At 52.3% G+C, this 10,279-nt stretch overlaps 1 protein-coding gene across 1 annotated transcript in view; it reads left to right on the plus strand.

The window, feature by feature from the left end:
- DGLUCY (D-glutamate cyclase) overlaps positions 1-9,207 on the plus strand; it is a 75,767-nt gene extending 66,560 nt beyond the window's left edge. Inside the window, 2 exon segments of the mRNA XM_063090156.1 lie at positions 1,612-1,763; positions 9,046-9,207. Coding sequence (XP_062946226.1) covers positions 1,612-1,763; positions 9,046-9,207 — 314 coding nt within the window.
- The last annotated feature ends 1,072 nt before the right edge of the window (positions 9,208-10,279 follow it).

Raw genomic sequence — 10,279 nt, forward strand, 5'->3', positions numbered from 1 at the left:
GTGACTGGACTTAACAATACTCAACCATACACTTACCCAAAAATAAAGACAGGGCTGGCCAGTTTGCTCAGTTGGTCAGAGTGTGGTGTTATAACACCAAGGTCAAGGGTTTGGATCCCTGGACCACCCAGCCACCAAAACAAACAAACAAACAAAAAAGTTTAAGATGGTAAATTCTATGTTGTTTTTTTAAACCACAATTAATTTTTTTTAATTATTAAAAAAAAAAAAAGAATATGGGCCCTGGAGGTAGCTACCTGAGTTCATATCTCAAGTCTACCATTTACTAGCTGTGTGACCTTAGGCAAGTTGCTTAACCCCTCTGTGTCTGTTTCCCAGCTTTTTAAATGGAGATAATAATAATACACCTCGCAAGCTTGTTGTAAGGACTCCAGGAGCTACTCCATGTAAGGCATATACGACAATGCCACACATTGTAAATATACAGTCAAAGCAAGTTACTCTGTTCCACTGAATATAAGATGCCATTGATGACAAAAGTTATCATTGTTTTATGTACCGCTAAGAAAGGAAAACACAGCCCATTTTAACTGTAAGATACTACTGATTGTAAGACACATCTCAATTTCAGAGATATAAATGTAAGAAAAATACATCTTAAAATCAGTGAAACACGATATTATCACGTGGTCCTCACCCAACATAGTTTGATCTATTTCTTGTATTTTTATGCCACTCGCCTTTGTACTCACTGGGTTTTTTGTGTTTGTTTTTTTACCTGAAGTGTTCCTACTCCTCTCCACCTCCTCTGGCAAAACTCTGCCCAGCCTACAAGGCCCGTATTAAATGACCCCTTTTCTGTGCATCTTTCCTAACCCAGTCAGGATCCGTGCCCCCTCTTCAGTGGTGCTCCCGTAATCCTTTGTGAACACCTTGTCACACACTGCCCCATGCCGCGGCTGGCGTGTGCACAGCCCTCTCTCCCGGTCGGGACCCCCTCTCTTCCATGATGCTCCAGCACCGAGAGCTCAGCAGGCCCTTCCTCAGTCCTTCTCCGGCTGACTGGAGAACCCAAGCGAGTTTCAGAGAAGAGCCAGTGAGATGGTCCCAAACTGGGGCATAAGCCCTTCGGGGCCAGGTCACTGAACAGGAGGGAAGGCTGAGGCTGACTCAGGAGAGACCTTCAGGCACGTGAAGAGGAGATGCAGCACTGCCTGAGGGGCCATTCCCCAGCCCCTCGGAGGATAGGCTTCCACGTGGCACGAAGGGCTGAGGGCCGCCATAGGGAGTTTCTTAATGTCAAGAGCTCTAGAGAGGCCTCTTAGGGTTAGTGCCTGAACGTTTTTCTCTGATGGCCATTAACAAAATATAACCCAAATGGTTTAGGGCAATGGTTCTCAAACTGTAGCTTAAATCAGACTCACCTGGAAGGCTTATTAAAACTCAGCTTGTGCCCCTCCTCATCTGTTGAGTTTTCAATTTGGTAGGTCTGGGCTGGGGCCCAAGAATTCATGTTTCTAACAAGTTCCCAGGTGGGACTGCTGCCACTGGTCTGGGACCATTCCTGGAGATAGTTCTGCTGCCTAGAGGCAGCCTGATGGACACATGACCTTTCCAATTGTATGATGAGATCTTTTTCTGTTGTTCTAGGTGTTTCTAACTGGGGAGGCTACGCCTTGGCCTGTGCAGTGTACATACTGAGCTCATGTGAGGTCCACGGACATTACCTGAGGAACGAAATTGGACTTCCCAGAGCACCTGGGGAGCAGAGCTGGACTCAAGCCCTGCCATCCGTCACTAAGGTAAAATACCCTAGCAGGACATGTGCACAGAAGCAAATTTTTCCCTGGATGAAAAGTATGCCTGGCATTCCAAGCCATAAGCCAAGACCAGCTTTTGATACGCTGCCCATCAAAAGCCAGAGACAGAACTGGCCTTGAAGCAAAGGTCTCCTAGCTGGATTGGGTGACCTTTGACCTACTAGTCATCCTAAATCATATGGAGGGCCTGATATGGGTGACCATTTTCCTTCGAGTTTGACTTTAGGCAAGTTGCTTAATCTCTCTGAGCCTCCTTTTTCTTAATCTGTGAAATGGGGCAGTCAGCATTGTTGGAAGAACTGAATGTCTGACCCGTGGTAGGCACTTCATATTGGTGGCAGTGGGTGGGCGTCCTTATCATCCCCTCCAAGGAGTTTACAACCCAGTGAGGGCACTAAATCCTCTCGGGTGCTAAGGTGTGGGGGGCAGGTAAGGTGGGAAGAAGGTCCTGTGGGCTGGAGGCTGCAGGGAATAGACCAGATAGAAGGGGGCATCCGAGTGGGAAGGATGGTGGGGACAAAGGCTGGGCGTGAGGACAAGCTCAGTGCTGGTGTGGGGGAGGCTGCTCTCGAGGTGAAGGGCAGTGGGGGGAATGTGGTAGGAGTCAGAGGAGGGCTTCTGACCCCCAGGTCCCCAAGGAGAGGGTCCCTGAGTCCCTGAAATGGCTTCCACAATTGTCCCTGTACATGCATTTTTCTGGGCAAGGATTCGTGGTTTCACCCAATTCTCAAGTACTCTGGGGCCATGAAGAACCCCCGAGAAGAGGCAGATCCTGTTAGCTGGATCCAAGCGAACCATGACTTCCTCACTGAGGATTCTACCTGAGAGGCAATAGGGAGCCACCAGAGGGCTCTGAGCAAGGGAATCGGAGCCCTACTGGGTGGCTTTTGTCTGAGCTCTCTGACTATGCACAGCCAACCATCTGAAGTGCTGTGTGCAGTTCTAGGCGGGCCCTGCAGCCCAGCACAGAGGAAAGGCATGCATGTCTACCTTACATGGACTCACCTATGCATTCAGGGAAACGCAAGAGAGGGGCAGCCAGCTCTGAAGATGGAGCTGGCGATTCTGCCCTCAGTCCCAGAGCCTGAGCAGCAAGGTGGGCAGTGGGACTGGCCGTTCCTTCCGTGGGCCTCAGTTTCTATGATTCTCATGGAGCAGACCCTGCCCCCAACACCTATTCCAGACTCAAACCTGCTTCCTCATCTGGTGCTCCTCGCAGATAGAACCTGCCCCACCTGGAAGAGAAGCTGGTGGCCAAGCTTACGGGACACAATGCATCAGTCTCTAACAGGCACCTTCTAGGGGAATGTTCCAGGGTAATCTGTACCATGGGAAATTGGGTCCAAAGCTCCAACTTTGCATCTAAATCCCAAGTCAGATGTGATTTCACCTGTGAGCAGACAGCAGGGCTCAGGGACTGGAAAAGGATTAACCTTTCCAGGGTTATGGAAAAGGATTGGTCTGGGGAGATGGGAGGACAGTCCAAGAGGCAGGGAGGTTCCTGAGTGCTGAGCCTGGAGAACAGGCTGAGATGGGGGACGGGGTCGGTTGTTACAAGCCCCCAGCCAGCCAGTGGGCGGAGGCCCCGAGCCTCTCATTTGTGAGACGCGTCCACATGCAGACCCCACGCTGCTGCTTTTCTGTCTTTCCTTTATCTTGTCCTGCAGTCTTTCTGCTCCCTTTTTCCTTCTGCTTGTCTCTCCCTTTCTGTTTCTCTGTCTCTTTCTCCATCCTGCCTTGGGCCTCTGTTTTATTCTAACACCTCCCTGGATTGGTGTTGTCCGTTTTACAGGTGGGGGGAGAGGCAAGATGGCTCAAAGCCACCCAGCCAAGAGACAGAGCTGAGATCTGAGTCGATGTCTCTCTGACTCGATACTCTGGGTTTTCCTGATGTAGCTGAGAAGTTTACCAGTTCCTGGCAGTTCCACAGTGCCAGGGGAGGCAGCTGCAGTGACATTTTCACAGGAAAATGTTCTGCCCTGGAGGAGCCCAGAGGACCTTATGTGCTTTCTTTGCACTTCCTGGAAAAATTCACTCAGGGGCTGCCTCACACATGATTTCTGATTCACACAGACACAAAAAAGAATGAGCCCAGCCAAGAAAATTCACACAGCCCCACACTCACCTTCCAGGGATGGAAAGTTCTCCTTTTGCATTTCCACCCAGTCCTTCATAAATATATTAATAATGCACCATCCTCATAAAGAAAGTAAAAGGAAATGTTTTTAAAGCAAAAGTACAAGCACATGTTTGTTGAGCCCCTCTTCTGAGTAGGATGTAAGTAGCCAGGGAAGTGTGGGAGGGGCTTCCAGGCAACAGGACCCACATAAGCAAAGGTGCAGGGACATGAATCAGCGCCGTGTGCAGGGGGGATAATGAGAACTGTCACACTAGAGTTCTGCAGGCCACTCCATGGGGGTCCCTGAGTCATCCAGAGATATTGGGCAGAACTGTGGCTTGAGCTGTTGGTGGAGCTGGTTTGGTTGGGGCAGAGAAATGTCCCTCATCTCTGCCCAGTGAGTTGATTGTAAGTAAAGCCTCCTGTATTCGCGGACAGTTCTTAGGGTCTGATCATGACTGTAGCAGGAGTGGACACCCTGCTGAGAAGCCCAGGGAAGGTGACCACCACTATCCAGGGCACACCCTTCCCACTCTGGCCCTTGGCCTAGGGGCTCCTCAGACTGAGGGAGAGGCAGTGCCTTTGAGTTTTCCTTGAGGGTAGATTAAACAGCTGGAGAGTGTCCCCCAGATTTCTTCAGGGGCCAAGAGATGATGGATGACACCTTATAGGAGGGACTAGGGTGGTATCTGCAAGGTCAGGTATGGGATGGCCCGGAGCCTGGCTATATCTTCCTCATCCTGGGGACCAGGGTGCTGCAGAGTGACAGGGTGACAGAGCTCTTGGCAGGAAGTGAGGGCCATGGAGGGACTGTAGGCCTCCAAGGATGAGACCTGGAGAAGGTCATTCATTGCACCTGATGGAGGCCACAGCTGGGAGCCAGCCAGGCCAGCTCTGCCTGACTGCTGGTTGGGGTCAGGATCACTTTTTTTTCGGTACTTCTGGAGTTTGTGGATATCCTCTCTGTTCCCTAGGACCGAGTTTTTTTTTTAAATGTCCAGCCTGCCTTGGGAGATGAAGTGGGTGGTTGGAAGCGCTTGGGCCAGGAGCCGGCTGCCTGGCTCAAGTCCCAGCCCCACCTGCTTGAGCCTGGAGCAAGTCTCCCACCCTGAGCTTCCTGGGTTTCCTCAAGTAAGGGGGAGATAATAGACCTCCCTCTTGGGTTACTGTGAAGACAGAATGAGTCACTGTGTGCAGAGCACTTAGCATAGTGTCTGGCATGTAGTAAGTGTTCAATAAGGCTGGCCATCATCATCGTCATCACTATTGTTATAAAAACGTCCTTTCTGCACCTCCATCAGACTGGGGCCGGTGAGTCAGGCTGAGTGGTAGCAGCAGGTGGCCTGTGGGAAAGAGAGCTCTGGCAGCCAGAGCAGATGGAGGTGAAAACCAGGAAGCGGAGTTTATCCAGCAAGCTCAGGTCAACAGTGCTGGGGCCTCCCATCACATGCGGCTGTCAGTCCTTCCTTTGTGTGGCTCGGGAGGAAGATTGAACTGTTTCTCCAGCTGCTACACTCTGCAGCCCAGCCAGCTGATTCTCCCCTGCCTCTTGCAAGGTGCAAGGTGGGACCTGCTCATACCAGGCCCATCCTGCTCCCTGGTGGGCAGCAGCAGCCGCCCCTCCCCCCCCCCCCCCCCCCCCCCCCGCCAACACCTGACCTGTGCCAGAGGCAAGGGCCAAGAGAGCGCCTTGGCTTTCAGACCCTGCCTCGCACCATGGCCCCTCTCTGCCCTCTCTTTGTAAGAGAGCACAAGGAGGTGGCACTCCCCAGGAGGGAGCCCAGTGCAGGAAAGAGTGGGCTAAAGGGAAATAAGGCTCATGGTATGAATGCCAGGGAAGGTCTCCTGGACTTCCCCACCTCAACCCAGTAGCCGGGGAAGAAGAACGCAGCAGCTGGGCCTGTTTGTAGCACTTCCTTTTAGTGTGGGCTGGAGTGGGGGCAGCCAGGCCCCCGGCCCTTCTCTGCTCCATCTTCAATCCAGGGCAGGTACCGAGCATCCACGGTGAGTGTGCACACATGAGAACATGGTGTGTCCTTGTGCCAGAGCCTGGCCATTCCTCCTCATTTCCTCCATTGGCAAGACTCCACCAGCCCAGGGCACAGCAGCCATGTGGGCTAGGGAAGAAAAGAGGACCCCTTTATTCACATGCCCAGTGGCAGGGAGGCAGTGAGGGGCCAAAGAGCATGGGCTTTTGAGGAACAAAGGAGGTCTTGTTTGTCCCTACTTCAGGGCCTGGCCCGGGAAGGGCACTCAGGAAACGTTGGATGGAGGGATGGATGGACAGACTGATGGGTAAATGGATGAATGATGAATGGTGGTGCAGAGAGGCAGGAGCGGGGCTCTGGCCTCATCCCGGGCTCTCGTTCTCTTCCGACACTTTCCTCCCACCCCACTATTCTTTATAACCTTTTTTATTGAGTACAGTAAAGTGCCTAAACCTTAAGGGTAGAGTTGGATGAAGTTTTACATATCTTTACACCCAGGCAGCCACACCAAGATCAAGATACAAAACAGTTCCAACTTCCTAAGAGGCCCCTTTCTCCCACCCCAGTTTGAACAGCAACATCACCTCCCATAAATAGCAGCCGCTCACCGTGCTCCCGGCGCGAGTGGGTAGCGAGCTCCCGCACACTCAGCCTCCACGCCCAGAGTCACCCGGAGCTGTCTCCCCCAAACCCTGTCCTCCCTGCCTCCCTTCAGTCCTCCATCCCACCACTCTCACCCCCCGTCTCAGCCTGGACTGGTGCAGCAGCCCCAAGGCGCGCTGTGCCCCCAGCTGCTGCCCGGTCACTTGGTCACTTCTCTTCCCACCCCCTGCCCCCCACCTCCACTGGGCCTCTTAGAAGACGGTGTGGCCACTCGGAGATTCCTGGAGATTTGCAGGGAGTAGCTGTTGGCCCGGCCGGTCCCTGTGGCTCTTGAAGGCAGGGTGCCAGCCGGCTTCTGATCTGTTACGGACCACGTGCACCCTGAGGACCCCAAGGCCCTCCCTGGGTCCCAGGAGGATGAGGATGATAAGGGCCCGCAGTGAGCTGGGAGGAAGTGGCCCTGTGGTCCCAGAAGCCTCCGCCATAAAGAAAGAGAGGATATGACCAAGGGAGAAGAGAAGTGGGGGAATAAAGCCCAAACAAAGGGCAGGAAATGCCATTCAGGGCTGGGTGGCCCCCCGGGAAGGGGCTGTTGGACAAAGCTCACGTGGGAAAGTGGAAATGCTCTTGGGCCTCCCTGTCCTGGAGAAAGCTGCCCCAATCCCCAGGGCAGAACGGAAATGCAGGCTCTCAGGCCAACTGTGAAGAGACAGTTCCCAGGTGACATTTGCCAACTTTCTCCATTGTTTTGAAAAGTTTCATGAGTGCCCCTCAAGACCCCTCACTTGGCTCCTTCCAACTCTTTTGTTGCCTTTGATCCTAGTTGCCCCTTGTCTTGGTCAGCTCAGGCTGCTATAACAAAATACCACAGACCAGGAGGCTTAAACCGCAGACATTTAGTTCTCACAGTTCTGGAGCCTGGGAAGTCCAAGATCCAGGTGCCAGCAGTTCCTATCCCCTTCTCACTGTGTCCCCACATGGCAGAGGGATAGAGAGAGAGCGCTCTTGTCCCAATTCTTCTTCTAATCACATCATCGGGGCCCCCTCACAACCTTATCTCAACATAATCACTTCCCAAAGATCCCAATTTCAAATAGCATCACATTAAGTGTTAGGTCTTTTGAATTTGGGGAGGACACAAACATTCAGTCCATAACACCCTTTCTCCAGAACGTCTTCCCTGAGCTTCCCCTCCTACACACTGGGTCTGGTGCCCCAGCTCTGTGCTGTGACTCCCGTGTACTGTGACTGCCTGATTACTCATCTAGACTGGGAGGCCCCTGGGGGAAGGGACTGTGTCACATTCACCTCCGCATCCTGGTTCACAGCCTGGCACATAGCAGGTGCTCGACAACACCTTCACGGACGGTGGAATGAATGAGAAAATGCCTGAGCAGGAGGGTGAGAGCCTTTCTTGCACCTGCCCTGAGTTCCTGTTCTAGATTCCTCTGGTCCCCTCTTCTCCCTTCCTGCTTTTGTGTGTGGAGAAGGATGAGGGGGAGGATGTGTTTGACCTCTGCCCCTCAGGCACTGCCCTCTTTGCCTAGGACCCACCTTCCTCAGGGGCACCTGAGCTGTTCAACCAGAGACACACTAGTGGCTTAGACAAGTGGTTCCTGGGGACTTTATTTTTGGAAAGAGATGAAAGGAGGGGAATCAAACCACTTTTTTTTTTTTTTTAAACCAGCAAGTCAGTCAAAGGAAGAAAGCTCTGGGCTAAAGGCTGGGGGACCCAGCCCTGCCAATAATAATCAGCTTCATTTTGTGCATACCTACTGTGTGCCAGGGACCATGCTAGGTGCTTTACTTGCATTGTCTCATTTATTCCTCACCACAGCCCTCTGAAGGAAGCATTATTACTATTATCATCAACCTCCCCATTTCACAGATGAGGACACTGAGGCACAGAGAGGTTAGAACACCTGCCAGGAAAGACCCAGGTCATATCTGACTGATCCCAACACCACTCTGCCTGCTGGGCCCTGGGTTTCGGCTTCAGGCTGGGGCTGCATTTTCTTTTCTCTGCTCCCTCCAGATGCTCCTGCACCCACACTGGGTGACATCTAGAAGGCGACAGAGGCAGGGTTTGGCACATGCCCAGCAGGAGGCTAACGGTCGGGTCTCAGGAAGAATGGAGCCTTCTGGCACAATCGGAGACCACTGGCAGATAATCCAGGGCTGGGCGGGGGCTGGGTTGGCAGGAAGTAGCCTACACTGCACCTGCAGGAGGAGGGAATCTTTGACGTTTAAGAAAATGCAGGTTCTCATAAAAGCATAGTATTTAGTTACGTGAAGGTAGCTACCTGGAGAAATAGCCCAAACTGTTCGAGTGGTTGCTTCTGGGGAGTGGGCCTGGGGGACAGGGAAGCCTGGTGTACGACACTTATTTTCCGTGATGAGTTTCCAGTGGTATTAGTATTTCCCTCCAAAATTTTATTTTTAAAAAAATAGAGTATGTCAAGTCAAAGGCTCTTTCTCTGCTTTTAAATGTATATATATATTTTCTTTCTCCTCCCCATCCACTACTTCCACCTCTGCCTCATTTTTTTTCCAGGAAGAAAAAATGTTGGGCATCTTGGTGCAGCACAAAGTCCGGAGTGGAGTCTCGGGCATCGTGGGCAGGGAGGCGGACGGGCTGCCCTTCCATGGAGTCCACACTGAGATGATCCGGAAGCTGCTGGTGGTCACCACGGTGCACGTGGAGTTCCTCCCCTAGGGCCAAGCCTGTCTCTAGAGAGGAGCTCCGCAGGGCCCCAGCTTCTCCCCACGACAGCCTCACAAATATACACTGGCCATGGGTGAGCAATGAACATTCCACCAGCCTGGGAAACCGCACACCCACTTCCTGGGAGGGGATAGTGCAGATGACGTGGACCAAGGACAGCATCTCTGGGGCTTCAAGTTTTTGCTTTCATTCCTAAGGTAGTAGAGGCATTGATTTTAACCCCCCTTCACCCTGGCCCCTCAGGCCACCCACGTGGTGTGCTCTGAGAATCTTCTTGCCTTATGGGCACACCAGTGAGCGGTGAACTGCCTGGCAGAGCACTAGCGTGGGTGTGACCAAGACCACGAAGAACTCCCAGGCTAATAAAGAAATGGTAAAATGTACAAATGTGGAATGTGTACTTACAAAGCTTTTGGGCTTTACGGAAGGTTTGCTCACCACCACCACCACCAAAATATTTATTCCTTTGAAATGCTTTCTTTTGCAAACAGCGTCTTGTTTACTTAGGCAAAAGGTCCCTCCAGGAACCTTACATTCAGTTAGTTCATCAGTTAGTTCATTGCTGTCACCTCCCCTCCACCCCTCGCCTCCCTTCACCCCCTGACGCTTCTTCCGCCTCCTCCCCATCCCCGAGCTGGACACTTTGGACTCCTTGCTTAGGAGGACAGCTGTCCCCCTGGAGCCTGTGGGGTGGTCAGGCCTGTCCAGAGCTCAGAGTCCTCCTGGACAGCTCCGGTCAGCTTGCTCTTATCTCCTTCACAGTCTCCCACTGAACATTTCCCAACAAAATTAGAAATGGAGTCACTGGCCGCGTCCCCTCCCACACTTGGTATGGCACCAGTGCAGTTCCTTGTGCTGGCGCAAAGCTCAGTGGCACTGACCCATCCAGCCAGGGTGGCCCAGCTGGGAAGTTAGGTCTGCTTAGTTTTATTTCATTTCCTTAGACATGTGTAGTTTGAGTCTTTAAGGGGCATTAGTTGTGGAGAAGGAACACATGGTGTAGAAATTAACACGATATTGTCCAGGCAGCAGTAAAGCACAAGTACATAGTAAAGTGGTTCCG

This window comes from Cynocephalus volans, chromosome 3, assembly GCF_027409185.1.
Source record: "Cynocephalus volans isolate mCynVol1 chromosome 3, mCynVol1.pri, whole genome shotgun sequence".
Lineage (NCBI taxonomy): Eukaryota > Metazoa > Chordata > Mammalia > Dermoptera > Cynocephalidae > Cynocephalus > Cynocephalus volans.